Genomic DNA, 16,970 nt, shown 5'->3' with positions numbered 1-16,970 from the left:
TGCCCAGAAAGTAGAAACCTGGCTTCTTATCATGCGCCAAGAGTGGTAGCCGGCAACAGCAGCTGGGTCCTTGGAGAGGAATCTTGTAGAGACAGGTTGTATAAAGTATGTCATCCTGCATAAATTATGTCATGTGGCAGGTAGGTAAAACTGCTGTGCTGTGAGTGAGCAGAGCCATCTCATCAGAGATGGAAAGTTAGTAAGGCAGTTTGCTCGGGATCATTCTCCGACACTGGCTTATAGATATCAGAGGAGGGGTCAGTTACTGCCATGTACTGGTAGTCACCCAGTCCTGCAAACAGTAGTGTAGGGGTCTGCCTGTTTCTTGGCAGCCCACTATTAATTGTCACTTGTAAGCTTTGTATCACAAAGATTGTGGTCGCTATAGTAACTAGCTGCTTCCCTGTGTCCATGCCATGGCAATGGCCTAAACTGTGTTCATCATAGGCAGGTTGTGGTCTGCTGCATAAACAGAGATTATTGTGAACACTAAAAAACTCCACACACTGTGTATATATAATTTGTTCTTTATAGTGGTTTAGTAATACCCCATCAGATTTATTACTTTTCCAGTCAAATGCATAGCTCACTCCATGGTTGATCTCAATTTCTTACTGTTTTTTTGGCATGGGATTCCTTTTACTTAGAATACATGTGATTCATGGGTTACAGGCTTTTCTGTTGAAGTGCAATGTGTCTACAGTGGCAGTTGTGGCTGCCACCACGCTTGTGACTTAATCTACATAAAACCCCACAAGAATCAGTAATTTACAAGAAATTCCTACCTGCTGGTTGTGTAGGATGGCCATCTGTCTGGCAAGTCCCCATGTGGAAGTCAGATACGACTGAGAAGATCCAGGCAACCTTCTGACATCTGTTTCCCCAGCCACTGTAGTTGCTTATTCTACTTTTTTATTTTCTCACCAGGTGCTGTTGAGGTTGGGTTTTGGATCTGCATTCAGCAGCTTTTGAATTCTAGTCCCAACACTGTGTTCAATGCAGAATCATTCTTACCAAGTTACCCTTTCTGTTTCCAGGCCCAAATTTTAGGGGTTCCTAATTACCTTAGGAAGTGGTCGTGAATTTGGGCATGTCAGTTCAGTCCTAGAAATTGATAAATACCTGATTAGTCAGTTCTGGAAAATGCCTTTAGTATTGCTGAAAAACACTGAGACAAATTGCCTTTTAATATCAAGCGGCATCTTCTATTTGAGGATCATTCTACGTATGTTCATGATCCTCCATGTAAGTGGTTTCCAAGATTCAGGAAAAGATAGTGAAAGTGTCAAAGTGGTACTTTCTAAAGATACTCTCTTTTATCTGCTAGAAGTTTAATATCTTTTTTAAAGATACTGAGTACTGACAAGTCATCCATTCTGAGCCCATGGTAGAATACAAATACCTTTGGCTTTCTGCTCTGAGTCTGTGTGTGTGCATGGTTGTTCAGATCTTGCATTCACAGATTGTCCTCAGTTTTTGTGTGAGACATTTTTTGAGCAATACAGAACAAACGTTTCATAACTTGGTGTGTGTAACTTTTAGGGCACTTGTATTAATTTAAAAGGTTACAAAATCATGCAAGAAGGCATGCAGCCAGAAATGGCTGGTTTGCTTTGCTGTCTTCCACAGTATCTGCATTATAAAAAGTGTTTGACCCCCACAAACCTTAACACAGTTACCATTCCAGAGTTAACTCCAAAGATATAGAATCATAGAATAGTTTGGGTTGGAAAGGGCTTTTAAATGTCACCTAGCCCAACCCTCCTGCAATGAGCAGGGACATCTTCCACTAGAAAAGGTTGCTCAGAGCCCTATCCAACCTGACCTTGAAAATTATCTTCAGACACATCTAGATGAAGCTAGCAGAAGATTTCTTCTGCAGCTCTAGTGTATGGTATGCATGCTTTCCTGCATGGTACACAGCATGCTGCACCAGACTTTCCTGGAGCAGCAGCCACAATAAACGAAATAAACACAACCATCTGTAGATGAATGATATCTCCTGAAACTGCAGGTTAAGGTGTCATCCAGTGATTTATCTTTCCTAATGGATTTATTGGATTGCTGTGAGAGGGACATAAGTTACTACCTTTTGTACATCAGAAGTTGTGTTCTAAAATTGGTGTTTGGAGATTTCTGATATTGAACAGGGTGAATTACATGTCAAATTATCAACCATCCTGTTTGACATTTACTCAGCACTGACAGGAACTTGGGGCAAGATGAGGCTTCTGTTTTATTTCAAAGCTCTGGTTAATAAAATATTTCTGGAGAAAATCTGTAAAATAGACTGTTAATTGCATTGACTGTTGTGCTGTGGCCAGCCAGATGTTAGTGATGTGTGTTGTAGCTGTCACCCTCCCTGTAGATTATTTTTAAGGCACTGCCTCCTTGATTTCATCTGGTAATCCACCAAGTAGTTGCAATTTGGAGACAGGTAGTGCCCTAATGTAGAGACCTTCTGGTTTAGGAATGCCTGCTGGCATTTGAATGGTACCTTTGAGAAGAGGAAGTGACATCTTCAGGCTTCATTATTCCCGCAGGTCTGTACACATTCACAGAACTAAGGAGCTTTCTTGGAACATGCACTTTTTCAAAGTATCTTCCTACCTAGAAATATTTCATGAAAGATTTCCTTCCTACAGTTCTTGCTTTCCTTATCTGACAGTTCTTGATTGGTTGATACAGCTTATGCTTTTTTCTTGGCCATTTTTTTGCTGTGTGCCGTATGACCTTAAATCGGTATGCTTCGAATGACATAACCTGAAAACAAATGGGTACATGTGTTGGTTTACAAGCCTGTTTACACCTCTTGCTTCCTTGTTCAATGCTGTAACTCTAGGCAACACAGGAGGCGGCAGCAGCTTATGGCATTGTTTGTGTGTACAATCAACGAGGCAAAGACAAAATGAGGACACGCAATGAATTTGGCACTAGTATCCAGGACAGAGTGGTTGCCCTCTTCACACTACCAAACTCTCTGGCATATTCTCTTGACTTAAAAATGGAAAATGCAGATCAGAATCTTCTGTAGTGAGTTGTGTGCCCCTTGTGTTTTTCAGCAAGGAAAGAGACGTGATTGCTTCAATACAGATATGCTATCCTTACATTTCAGCTACCAGAAGGTCCCTGACTATGTGACAAGAATTACTGTCATGGATATTGCATAACAGTTTATGCATAATGTTTAATGCATTCTCAGTTGTATGAAATATGGATGATATTAGAGACATTTTGAATAGTAGTTTAGATTTACACTTTTTTTTTTTTTTGAGGTGGAAACAAGAGGGACATTTCTAGTGCTCTTCAATGGCAGTGGAAGAGTTGAGATGGTTACAATTAAAAGTTAATGAAGTCCAAAGAAGTGGAAAAGAGAAAAATATATTTCATAGATGGATTGTGGCCAAATCATAAATATTTAAATCATTTCTGGAAGTTAGAAATGCCATGCCATTATCTGAATACCGTAGCCGTCTCAGCACACTTCCTCACTGCTCTGTCCAGGGTGTGTTGCTGCTTGGTGCGGAAGGTTGGAACTCAACAATTTTGAAGAATGTTTCTTCTTTTTTAAGGTTTATTATTAAAACTAAAGCATTCAGGAAAAAAGATAATTATTTGATGCGTGGCCAACTTCTCTTAAAAGTCAACTCACGTTTTATGTATTTGTTTTGTGACAAACAGGACAGCTTTCCGGCTCGGTTTGGAGGAATACATTTCGTCAATCAGCCGTGGTATATCCATGCCCTCTACACAGTTATACGTCCCTTTCTAAAGGAGAAGACACGAAAAAGGGTATTATTCTGTTTAATTGTCCATTACCTGGCAGTTGTTCAGCAGGTGTATCACACTCTATTAGAGTAAATATACACAATATACGAGCTTGCTATTGGTGGAAAGCATTTAAATACATTGGCACTGTAAAAAGTATCTTTAACTGTTTTGGAAACTTATACAGTATCCTTTAAGGACACAGTCAAGCAGTGCATTTAAATGTATTTTAATGTAAGCATATGCTTTCTCCTGGGGTTATATAAAAATATTGTCAACATTACTGTTTCTATTAAGATTCTATTCAATTTCCATTAAAATTATTTGTGTCTTTCTTTTAAGAAAAGACATAGTGAGTACGAAGTCCTTTCCACATGTGATTTCCTTGACATTAGCATGAACTAAAATACACAGCTGGTTTATAGCAGTTTGCAGATACTGATCTGAATGAAAGCCAGTGAAAAGAAATTTGTGTGGATGCATCTGTGCATAAGCACAAACAGTCTCTGAGATGTTGCTGAATTTGCAGCATTTGCATCAGTGCAATTAAGTTAGAGCTTGGTGGTGATAGCACAGAGAATGATATTATTTCTGTAACAGGAAATTTGTCACCCAGGAAAACACAATCAGCATCACGTACAAAGCCGCTACAAAGAATATGATGATCCTTTTTTTTTTTTCCAATGGGATCAGCTCTCTAAGTGACTGTATTTTTACTCCTCAAACACAGTCTACAAGGCCACAGTGATCCTTGGCATGTAGCTGATTTTTACTGACAGATTATGCTTGAGAGGTCTCTGGTATTCACAGGTTTTGAACTATAGATCACAAAGCCTTTTATGTAATATCTGTTATAAATATGCAAATGGAAACCCATTTTGCAGGAATCAGTTGCACTTGGTTGACTGCAGCTTCAACAAAGAACATTATAGTGCCAGATACATTTGAGGCCTTTTTAAATCAAGTGCTGTGTATGCATACCCAGAGAGTAAAGTACAGCTCATGGGCATGTTATAACATTAAAAATAAGTGACAAGGCAGTTGAACATGGGTGCTTATGAGTTAGTATCTAAATTTTTATTTAGACACCTGAATCAGTGGCATGTATTTTCAGAAACACTGACTTTTTACAACTGTTTCTGTCTATACTGAATACCTGTAAGAAGTATTCAGGTGGTTAAATATTGATTTAGAGTCCAAAACTTAGTGTCAAAATGTGAAAGTTATGCCCAGCACATAAGATTTAAAATCAGCTTTAAAAATACCATGAGAGGCAGAAAAAATCATTGTGAAAAAAACTCCAAAACAAACCCAACAGAATTTGCTTCAGAATTTTATCAGTCTCATTATTTATCTGTTTTGTTTATCCTTAATTATTTTCTATTTTTTTTTATATGTCTGGTAGGTTTGCAACTGATAGCTATATTTAGATAAATGTCAGCACTAGGCATGTATAAAAACAATTGCTAAGAATTGAAATATTCAGTTGGAAAGGAACCATAAACCAAACTACTATCAGCATTAATATTTGTACTTGCACACATGGATAAATTCCTTTCTGACATGGAAGAACATTACTGGATTGGCATGGTTATATTAAGATTCCTGTCTCCTCAGCTGACTGGAAGATGGCCTGAAATAACGAATGCAAGACAAGCATGTATTTGGTCTTTTTGTCTTTCGTCCTTTTGAATTTAACTTTTGATAAATAGGGGTATAGATGTCAAGAGAAGTCCCTCCAAGGTGAAGTGGAGTGTGAAATGGTGGTGCTCAACTGTCTATGTGCATGCCTCTGCCTGTCCTGTGGGGAACAAGAGGCAGTGTACAGCTCTTAGGAGGCAACATCCTACCTTGCCTTCTTGGCTGCTTCTGTGCTAGTCAATTAAAAAGGGTTGGGCACTGCCATTCCTACTGTTTAATTGTATGGACACTTTCTGGCAGGCCAATGGCCAGTGCCAGATGGTACTTTCTTAGGCATTGTCCAGGAACAATTTGGGGATGGCATGGACCAGTGAGCAGTATGGATGAGGTGAGCTTGTTCTGGAGATGAAAGGAGGTTAACCATATGGATGTGAACTGTGCCATGGCACTTCCTCCTAACCCCAAAGGGTGAATCCTGGCCCATCTTACTTGCCAGTCTAAAAATATCTGCTGTGAGCTGTCTTTGCTCAATACCCAAGAGAAGACATTTTCACCCAGTGGAAAGTCTTCAGGTCCCTAGTACCTGTCAGAGAAGGCTGTCCAAATCCAGAGGTGCTCTGTTTCTAGTGCTCATTGGTCACACATTCCAGATCTCTGAGGAGAAACAATAAGATAATAATAAGTACAAGTATTTATATACATATATGTCATAATCACAGAATCATAGAATAGTTTTAATCTAGTTTTAATCTAGTTCAATGTAAACTAGATCATCTAGTTTTAATCCCCCTGCCATGGGCAGAGACATCTCACACTAGACCAGGTAGCTCAAGGCCCTGTCCAGCCTGGCCTTGAACACTGCCAGGGATGTGTAAAGCATATATGAAAAACAGTTTATGAGAACATTGATGGAAAATATCAAATAGTCCATTAACTATTCCCTCATTGTTGTCACAGAAATTATTTTACTGTTACTACTTCATATATTGTCAAGTATAGATGGTAGTTCCTCACACCACTGTACTAAGGAAGAAAATCTTGCCAGTGGAGTTTTCATTACCCTGTACTATTTATCTTATTTATAGAACTCATGGCTGGATGCTGAAAGTTAATATATATTCCATAATATATATGGTGAATATTAATTTTATTTATTATTTATGTTCTTAATGTATTAATTTAATTCACAGAATTAGGGAGAGCAAATAACAACAGACAGGCAGTCTGTCTCTCTAATCTTCCATCTATCTAGTTCTCAGACATCAGTTCTTACCCTCCTTAAGCCTCTTGTCCTGCAAACATTTTTAGGCATTTATGCTTTAATCACTTTGTAGGTTTATGAACATAGTATGACCATGCTTATGGCAGGGGTGATGTGTGCTTGGTGGCCATCTCTGTTAGCCCAGCACAGCCAGAATATTGCAACTGTACAATATCCTCTAATAATGATGATCGAATTTGGGCTTTGATGATTTTTGTGATACCACTTTGTTTTTACCTGCATGTGTACATACAGATATTCCTGCATGGTAATAACCTCAATAGCCTGCATCAGCTAATACACCCCGAGATCCTGCCTTCAGAGTTTGGAGGAATGTTGCCCCCCTATGACATGGGGACATGGGCAAGAACACTGCTTGACCATGAATACGATGATGACAGTGAATGCAATGCAGACTCCTACAACACTCCTGCAAAGGATGCAGAAAAGGACCTCTCTCCCAAATCCATGAAAAGGTGAGTTAAAGATACTGTGGTCTTCTAGTATTGCCGTAAACTTAACATTTATCTTCCTTTTCTTTTATGAAGCTGCAGATAGTTCCCTCAGTTTGTTATTATACGAGGACTTTTTTTCCTTTTTGAAGAAAATCACTGTTGATTATAGACCATAGAGTTGATTATTATCCACGTGAGTTGTGAGCTCAATGCAACTAATTATTTCTGCAGTGCCATATAGGTACTGTATGAAGTAGTGTGTTTGGAATAAGCTGATATCCCACCCCAGCCTGCAGTACATGTAAGAGAGACAGTGCTAGCTGGAGTGAGCCTTGGCACAGAGGGTGAATTGCAGCCAATTATCCAGCTGGGTGGTGATGATAACTCTTACCTTCATCATAGCCCAGTGCCTGGTATCCACTGACTTGTAGGCGCCAGGGCATTTACAGCATGCGAACTGTCAGTCACAGTGACTGCACACAACATAACAAAATGTAATGAGAAGAACCAGGACAAAAATCAGTGCCATTGTTATAATCGAGTCTGGTAAACATCCTGGCATTATGATATTCTTTTTGAGAAGATGCAGTATAATTGCTTGCTGAATTTTACCATTCAAAATAAAGGAATGTATAGGAAGAAGTTAGTTACCTCTCCAGTAACTATGGAAGAAGTGAGGTGATTCGCTTGGGAGGGGTAAACCTAGTCCAACCTTGCCAGGGCAGTAGAAGAGAAAGGGGAAAGATTACAGCAATGTTGGTTGGGCGGAGAAGAGATTCAGAGCAGCCCTGCGGAGAATGACTTGAGGGTGTTGGCTGATGAGAAGCTCAACATGAGCTGGCAGTGTGCGCTTGCAGCCCAGAAAGCCAACTGTATACTGGGCTGCATCAAAAGAAGTGTGACCAACAGGTCAAAGGAGGTGATCCTGCCCCTCTACTCTGCTCTCGTGAGACCTCACTTGGAGTATTGTGTACAGTTCTGGTGTCCTCAACATAAAAAGGACATGTAAGAGGGCTGAAGCACCTCTCTTATGAAGACAGGCTGAGAGAATTAGGGCTGTTCAGCCTGGAGAAGAGAGGGCTGCGTGGAGACCTCATAGCAGCCTTCCAGTATCTGGAGGGGGTCTATAAGGATGCTGAGGAGGGACTCTTCATTAGGGACTGTAGTGGTAGGACAAGGGGTAATGGGTTGAAACTTAAACAGGGGAAATTTAGGTTAGGCATAAGGAAGAAGTTCTTTACTGTGAGGGTGGTGAGGCACTGGAATGGGTTGCCCAAGGAAGTTGTGAATGCTCCATCCCTGGCTGTGTTCAAGGCCAGGTTGGATGGAGCCTTGGGCGACATGGTTTAGTGCGAGGTGTCCCTGCCCATGGTAGGGGGGTTGGAACTAGATGATCTTAAGGTCCTTTCCAGCCCTAACAGTTCTATGATTCTATGATTCTAATGTGATACAAAAGGTTGAGCAGAGCAGCAGCAGTCAGAGTGCAGCTCACAGAGGGTAGGCCTAGCGATGAGTCAGAAGAGAACAAACAGGGCACAAACCAACATATAAAGTCATTAAAATAAGGTATGAATATGGTATCCTGAGAATTCAGTTTCAGGAAATGGCATTTGATGCAAAAGGGAGAGATACTCTGGAAGCAGATCGAACAGGACAAAATATTTTCAGACTCCTCAGCCAGGAAGATGATTTTGGCTGGAAAATGTTGCACAGACTGGGGAGGACAGTGCAGTTTTAAAGGGAGATATTTTGGGGGAAATAGAGACAAGACAACAGGAGATTGCCATAGGAATAAAAAAGGAAAGAAACAGTGAAGTTTAAGGATTTTGTGTTGAAAAAAACCCTACAGTGCATTGAAAGTAGGAAATAGCAAGAGATTGGGTGGGAATGAACTAGGATCAGGAGAAGTTAAAAATTGTCCTGAAACCATATGGTACAGATGCAATTAATACAAGTAATAGAGAAAATGGGACAGCGAAGAGCCAGAGGAAGGGGAAAAGTGAGCAATGCATTTATATATGATTTGCATGTAATAGAAGAATTATGAGATAATAGAGAAGCTGTCTTGGAGAGAAGGGTGGAATTTCAGAGCTGAAATGCAGAAGTCTTACTGTTACAAAATGAAGTCATTAGAGTGAATAGTTTCATCCAAGAATGCAACGAAAAAACATGAGAAGGGCTGTAAAAAGACCCTTTGATGCAGACTTTTCCAGACTACAAGCAGATAAACTATATTTCGTTAAAACTTAAATTGAAAAAAAACCAACCCAAACTTGAATTCAGCACCTGATGGCTTGTTTCTCTCAGTTTAAAAACAGTTAGTGTTGTATGTTAGTTCAGAAGGTCGTTAACATGTAAAAATCTATGACACTATGTCAATGAAAAGTGCTTAATTTGGAACAAATTTCACAAGCGTCTAGCAGATCTTCAACAATTATTTAATTTGACTTGTCTTTTTAAAAATAGCTTATTTCTCTGAAAGAATATCCTTCTTAAACCAAAATTGTGCTGAGAATTAATTTCTTTGTTACTCATTTTTGCCCCATATGAACCACTGACATTACTCCAGATCTCCTTTAACTTTTGGCAAATTGGATGACCTCTAGTCGAAAGGTAGTTTGATCATGGTGAAGGTGGTGGAGATAAGAAGGAATTAATCCCATCTGTAGCACAGGCCTCTTGGGAGAACATATTCACATCAGGTGGCAGCAGGTGGCTGTCTCAGCAATCTAGTTTAGGCTGTGGCTGTGTCCAGGGGTGGCTCTTCATGGCTGAGGCACCCAGCTGGAGACCTGCCATCCTTTCCTCACTTAACCCTGTAGAGCAGACGTCTCTGTTGATCAACTTTGCAGAGTGTCTGTGTGTGGCTTTGGTCCCTCACCTCTGCAGTGGGACTTTGTAGTACAAGCCTGTCCTGCTGTGTTTTGTGAGAATTTATTCAGTAATGTCTGTGAAATTATTTGGGAGATGCAGACAGAAGGTGCTGTAGACTTACACAAATGTTTTTCCTTTTACATACCTTCATTCATGAATTGCTGCTGAATGGTACGAAACATGGCAGTGAACACTGATTTAAAACTGAATGAAAATTATTTCTCTTTCTTCTTCAAGGCATTTAGGCTCCTGAGTTTGCAAGCTGTAGATCAGGATTCGTTCAGTTCCATTTTCACATTTTCCTTGGCACTGGGGAGTTTGGAGACCCTGGGAATTTGTGGCCAAAACTGCCTCACTGGGAATTGGAGGCCAGTTTTCCAGCGTTTCTGGCTTCCCTTCAGTTCCCCAGATGAGAACTGGAAACCTTTTCTGTTCAGACATTGTCAGCTGAGGAAGAGGCTCAGTCTCTTATTAGTACTTACATTCAGTTCAGAATCCTGTGAAATTAGTATGCTTCCATAGCATTTTTTATCTTGATGAACTGGATTTTCCAGGAGTACAGCTTCCCACCAGCAAATTTTCAATCAGCTTTTCATTGGCATGGTACCTTGTGAAGATTTAAAAAAAAGCATTTTAAATTCAGTGATCTGATGAGTATTCTAGATGAGGGTTATTGTACAATTTTAATTAAAAAAATTAATTTTAACTATGCTTATCACAAGACAGACTATCAGATTTTCAAAGCTAATTTTCTTTATTTAGCATTAGTAAGAGAATGTAGTATTATCAGAAAATATCCTTGTGTTTTAAGTTTTCACCTAGGCTGTAATTCAGATGGGGTTTTTTTGTGGTTTTGAAGGTTGTATTTAGATTTTTTGGGAAAGACCAAGTTGTCTCCTCATTCCTTGGTTTCAGAAGATGATGATAGTTTAGAAGAGTGAGCGATTGACTCTGTATGCTTATCTTAAGAGAGGTCAGAGTTTGCAAAGGTTTTTCTCAGCGCTGTAGCCCTCCAAATGAGCAAACCTGTAGCAGTAGTGCAGTCACAGTGTGCTTCCACTGATCAAAAATAGACACCTACATTGTAGAGACGTACACGTGCTCTAGCCATCCCAAATCTTCTTTACAGAAAGGAAGAGAATTAGGCATTTCGAGCATGAGATTCATCTCACTGAAGGAAATGTCTAACAAGGGTTGCTTTAACTGTACCCCAGAAGTGTCTGCTTTTTGACAAGCTGAGACATAGGCGATGTAAGACCCCATATTAACACTCTAGACTTTGTTTTTACTGGAGCATTTTGATTTTGCTGGAAGTTGGGGTTTCCTCTTTTTCCCTCACACATTGTGCTGAATCAGAGAACCTGGGGAAATTTTACAATCATCATTGAATTTGCCCTTACCAGCCTTTTTTGTTCTGTTTAGTTGAGCCGGTAAGTGAGTTTAACAGATGTGTCCATTGCTCCAGAAATCCTACTGGCCATGGCAGGATTCCCTAGGACTGGCTTAGGATCTCACACTGTTGCATTGAAGTGCTGTTCAGAAAAGGAGCAACTTGTGCTTCCAGCTAACACGTGCCACTAATTGCAGTGCACCATTAGCCAGCTGGGTGACTGAATTGTACCTTCTTTACCAGCCTGGTGCCATCTACCCTTCTGGTAGAGAGGGTCAGTGCTTAAGTTAGTACAAAAGACAGCTTAGTTTGCCCTCTGTAGTGTGCTGAACAAAAGAGGATCCACTTTAAGCTACCATTTGCTCCAGTATCCACAAACTGAGCTTTTGAAGCCATATAATCACTCCACGAGGGTATTTTCTGACCATTTGCAATGATCAGATGCTTGGGTAATGTTGTACCATTATTTTTAAGCCCTGGCAGAAATTAAGATAAACAAAAGAAAGCTGAGGTTTACCCTCATTTGTCTTGATCTAGAAATGCCAAATAAACTTGTTATCCCTCTGCAGGTCTCAGTCAGTTGTGGATCCTGGAGTGCTGAAACGCATGGATAAGAATGAGGAAGAAAACATGCAGCCTTTGCTTTCACTTGACTAACAGTTCCTAAACATCGGACATGAACTGAGGTGGAAGGCACTACCTCTCAGCAACAAGCAAACCTTTGGGAAGGAGTACCAGCTGGAATCCTATTTAGTCATGTTAATGTAGCATGATGGCAGCAGGCAGCAGGTTTTACTATTCTGACTGAATTCTGGATGCCCTTGGGTGAAAAAGAAGAGGAGAAAAGAAGGAAAATAAAGTGAAATAAAAAATAAAGAGGAATCAATAATTTATTCTGTAAGTGCCAACTTGTTTGTAAATACAATATAATCCTCCGATTTGACTTTGTAAGTTATGGTAAACAAATGCTATGGAAATGAATGACTATTAAATATGTCAGTGAAGTGCACCATAAAAAAGAGAAGAAAATGTGTGTGTGCTCACACATGCATATACATACATGCAGAGAAACACATACCGGACAAAGAAAAATATCAAAGCCAATTAAATGTCCTTCTTATAGGAAGCCATATTGCAGCTAGTGGATTGACTGCTGTTTTGTTTTCTCTCTGCAATGCTCATATAGTGTACAAGGATAAAGAAGGAATATAAGAACTTAGAGATGCTGTAGTCAGTCGAATATGTCCTAACTGTAGGAATTTATTTCCCAAATAACGTGATGGTTTAGGATTGTGATTTAGCATCAACCATGTAGCATTGTGAAAAAGGTAACAGATGAGCTGGAAACAACTCTGACACCTTTGTCTTTGGCTGTATGGATCTGTGAGATTTCTTCCTTAACTTTTCATTTACAGTTTGCAAATAACCTGGCTTGTTACCCTAATCTGGGTGTTGTCATGTGGGACACATTGGAGTTACTTCTCTTGCATTTTGGGTGCACGTCAAGAATTTTTCCAGAACTCTGTTCTCCCTTGGAATGAGAAAGTAGCCCTCTAAATACAGCATAATAACCGGTATTTGAAGTAAAGCTTGACGGCAGACGTTAAAAGTTAATAACTGAATCCTGTGCACTGGGAGACTGGACACATATATATATTTTTTCCAACCTCTGACAAGCATACAAGGTGACACTGTTAGGCAAGTATATTTAATTGAAGGTTTATACAAGAAATCATACCTATTCAATGTACTTAGATATATTATAGATTGTATATTGAGACAATGTCATTATTAATAGAGTAAAACTTTCCATAGAACAACAGCATCCCACTCCAAGCAAGGATTAATATGAATAAGTTGTAGTCAAACATCTCAGCCTATGTGTTTAGGACACTTTTGGTTGTAGTGTAACTGTATATATTGAACATGTGCCATACTAGAGAAATACATTTTACCTCAAAAGGGCAGCAGCTTTCGCTAGGGATTGGATAAATAACCTGAAACACAGGGGCTATGTCATCTTTGTGTACTGACTGGTACTTGTGCAGCCTGTTGTATGCTGAGGCAAGAATGCCATTTTGTATTAGGACTTAATTCTGCAATCAGAGTGAGAAGACACAGGGTGCCCACTGAGACATCTGAATAGTCAGGTATTGTAAGACCGTGTCTTACAATAATGCAGGGATTAGTTAAGAACACACTGACCACAGTGGAGGAGACAGCTCACAGCAACCCTGCTTCCCAAGCACCAGAGTTTAAAGAATTTCTTCTATCACATCAGTGATTGCTGACATTTCAGTCACTGGTTGTAGGTCATCTCTCCTTGCCCAGGATGACTGCAGTAAGATTTTGTAGGTTGGGATGAATTAAGAGAGAGAGGAGAGTGAAATCGTGGAAGCATGTGTCTCAAAGCTTAGCTGTAACTTCTGTGGTGGCAGCTTTGGCATTTCTCAGGGCTGAGACAACCCTGTCTCTTACAGCATCACCCTTTATAAGCCCAGGCAGCACACTGATAAAGCTTTCCTACTTCGCAGTTCATTAGCAACACTGATAAATACTGTATGCCCCAACATACCGTTGTATTAAAGGAACTTTAATTAAGGAACTGAACAAGTCATTGCCTTTCTGTTCTCCTAATTCTAATTTCATGATACATTTTATGAAATGCAAGAGAAAAGATACGGAGCCTGAACATATTTTCACTCTGTCCTACAAGTTTTCAGTAGTAGAAATGGCTTTAATACAACTTCTATGGTTTGAGGGACTTGAAAGATTGATGAACTCTTATATACTATTTTATTCAGTGCTATTTTTCACATACCTTGTAACATCGTGCTGGATATGTGAGATTTGTCGCTAGGGTTTGCATAAGTGCTGTATTTGAATGTATGTTATATATGCCCACACTTATGGTTAGTAGAATAGTATATTGTCATCAATCTGATTTTTAAATCCTTATCAGATAAAACTCTAACACTGGTAGAAATTTTCTCCTTGTAAGGGCTTCAGGATTTAGTCAGTATCCCATATGTATGCAAACCGTGACACAGTGGTGATCAAAATCTTCATGGATGCTCTTAGATACATGGGCCAAACCTTGGTGCAAACCAGTACAACGCTGACTTCAGAGTACATGAGCTGTCTGGTCAGAAAATAGAAATGCCTCTTACATCCCCACAGAGCATCTTTGTAGGAAAGTGTATCTGCTCGACTGTATGAAGCTTAACATTTGTTTTGAAGCTTATAAATTTGTTTTGTTTGTGAATCCTTTATTTATGCACTTAGCTGTAATTTATGTAATGTTTTCTGATGCCTGATTTCAACTTCAAGTTAAGGAGTATTAATATATTCTTTCCAGAAAGTGAAAGTAGGATATATTATAATTTTGTGTAACTGGGACCTCATCTTTCACCAAGAACAAAACCTACTCTTTCAACAAGATCCTCACTGTTAAAGAGTTGGGCTACAGATCTTCTTGGCTGCAGCTTTTATTTCACTGAAGCAAATTCTGTCAGTGGTAACTGCAGTTGTGACATTGGATAAGAATATGAAAATTGGTAAGAAAAATAATCCTTTATATGCTCTCAGTGTTCTTTGAAGGCATTTCTCTTTTACACATCAGGGTATGTAAAGGATTTTCACCTTTCCCTTGCTTCTTGTAGAAAATTTTTACAGATAGGTCAATTTTTAATAGATTAAATCTGGACTGAATTTTTTTTCCAGTCTTTATTATCATAGGAATCAATGTCTAATTTTTATAGCAGAATTGAAATGCTAAAAGTAGAATTCAAATGCTTGGGAAGGATTCTTCTTAATTTCTTACCTTTGTTGTGTATTGGGTAGAATAAACCTTGTTGTAATTATGCATGCCAATATGCACAGAAAAGAACATCCTGCAATGTGAGTAACTTAGTGGAAAAACTGCATACACCTGTCCAAGCAACTAAATGAAAAAATAAAAATGGGCGGGGGGTGAGGGGAAGAGAAAAAAAAAGTGTAAAATCGATAGTTTCAGGCCTTTGGCAAGATCTAAAAATAATCCCTTCTGTGGTGCCTCTTCCATGAAGCAAATGTTTAAGAATGCATGGAAAAATTATGGAAACTTTCATGTCCAAAGCCTTTCTCCTGTGATCAGAGATGTCAATAGTCTCTTGGCTCTATAAAGGCAGGCAATCAGTCCCACTATGCTGCAATATGTACACAGGGTCCCAATAGTTATTGGTTGTAAAATAGTTTAAGATGTCTTTACAGAAATGTAAATTTATTGTATAGCATATTTAAAAAGATGTTTTGCACTCTATAAACATGCTATGCCTAAACACAAAAGATATTTGTAGAGACATACATAAACTAAACGTGGAATTAAAGAAAATAGGAGTAGAAGGGACCTCAGGAGGTCATTCATGTGTGGAGAAGCAGATTTGCTTCAATGTCTCTCTTAAAGAATTGTTTTAGCTCAGTACCTTGCATGGAATGCTCTTTGTATTATTTAATCTTTGTATTATTTAATTAGGAAAGCATAAGCACATCTGACAAAATTGTAACCTGACAGTATTTTGTTCATGCCTTTTATTATTTACCTGTTTTGTTTGGGAAATTCAAAAGTTTACCAAGTGTCATAAGAACTACCATTTAGAATTACCTGGAAAAACTTTGCAATAAGCTTTGGTCATGTCCGTGTTATTATATTGTTTCTGTTGTTATCAGTGTATGTATTCATCAAGATCTTTGAAAAAGTCATGTTTGAAAGAGCATGGAACAGAGAAAAATGCAAAATCAGGCTTCAGGATTTCTTTAAGAATATTAAAATAGGATTGGGGGGATGTGCTGAGTTTGGTTTTGATAATCTTTACTTGCCTATGGGGAATGTCCCTCTAAGCTATCAATGGCATTGGGTGCCAGGACAAATTTGGAAGACAAATGTCAATGTGAAAGGCAAGAGCAAATGTCTCAAAGGATTGTATTGAAAAATCACTTAATCACATGGCTAGCTGTATCATGTCCTTCTGAAGAAAGGCATTTTACAAGTAGCTTATGAACCTGTATTTGTGGTGCTGAGAATAGTACTTTTGTCTCCCATTTCTCAGGTAGCAAAACCAGAAACACAGCCAGTTAGAGACATTAAAATCTCAATGGAAGACATTCACTTTGTGTTTATAATTATGCCAAAAAAAAATGATACTTTGATCACTCAGTCTGGTTTGAACTGCAGGATGAAATAATGTCTCCCTATTTTGTGTGAGAAGAATGTCTGGTTCTTCAGTGATGCCTGCTTTCTTTAGAAACTTACCTAAACATTTTACCATGAGAATTTTACAAACCAGGGGTGATCTGCTTTCCTGTGGAGTTAAATCTGAATGTACATTTTACCACTTCTGCTAAGGAAATAGTAAACAGGGAATTTTTCCCTTAAATGAAATGCTTTTCTTCCCTGTATAATTGATGGAAAAAAGGTAGGTTACTCTGAAGACCCCCAAAACGAAATCTTGGCTGCATTCTGAACTTGGTCAGGAAGGATCGCCTTTTGAGGGCCTTGAAAGATATTTATTATGTATTAACCATAAAAAGAACATTGGCATTT

At 39.0% G+C, this 16,970-nt stretch overlaps 1 protein-coding gene across 1 annotated transcript in view; it reads left to right on the top strand.

Annotated features, from left to right (window-relative positions):
• CLVS2 (clavesin 2) overlaps positions 1-16,220 on the top strand; it is a 53,016-nt gene extending 36,796 nt beyond the window's left edge. The window contains exons 3-5 of the mRNA XM_030490250.1: positions 3,682-3,792; positions 6,926-7,146; positions 11,959-16,220. Coding sequence (XP_030346110.1) covers positions 3,682-3,792; positions 6,926-7,146; positions 11,959-12,046 — 420 coding nt within the window. The 3' untranslated portion in view covers positions 12,047-16,220. The remainder of the gene's footprint in view (positions 1-3,681; positions 3,793-6,925; positions 7,147-11,958) is intronic.
• The last annotated feature ends 750 nt before the right edge of the window (positions 16,221-16,970 follow it).

The sequence above is a fragment of the Strigops habroptila genome, chromosome 6, assembly GCF_004027225.2.
Source record: "Strigops habroptila isolate Jane chromosome 6, bStrHab1.2.pri, whole genome shotgun sequence".
Taxonomy (NCBI): Eukaryota; Metazoa; Chordata; class Aves; order Psittaciformes; family Psittacidae; genus Strigops; species Strigops habroptila.
The sequence above is the reverse complement of the archived record's forward strand: the minus strand, read 5'-3'. Positions and strand labels throughout refer to the sequence as shown.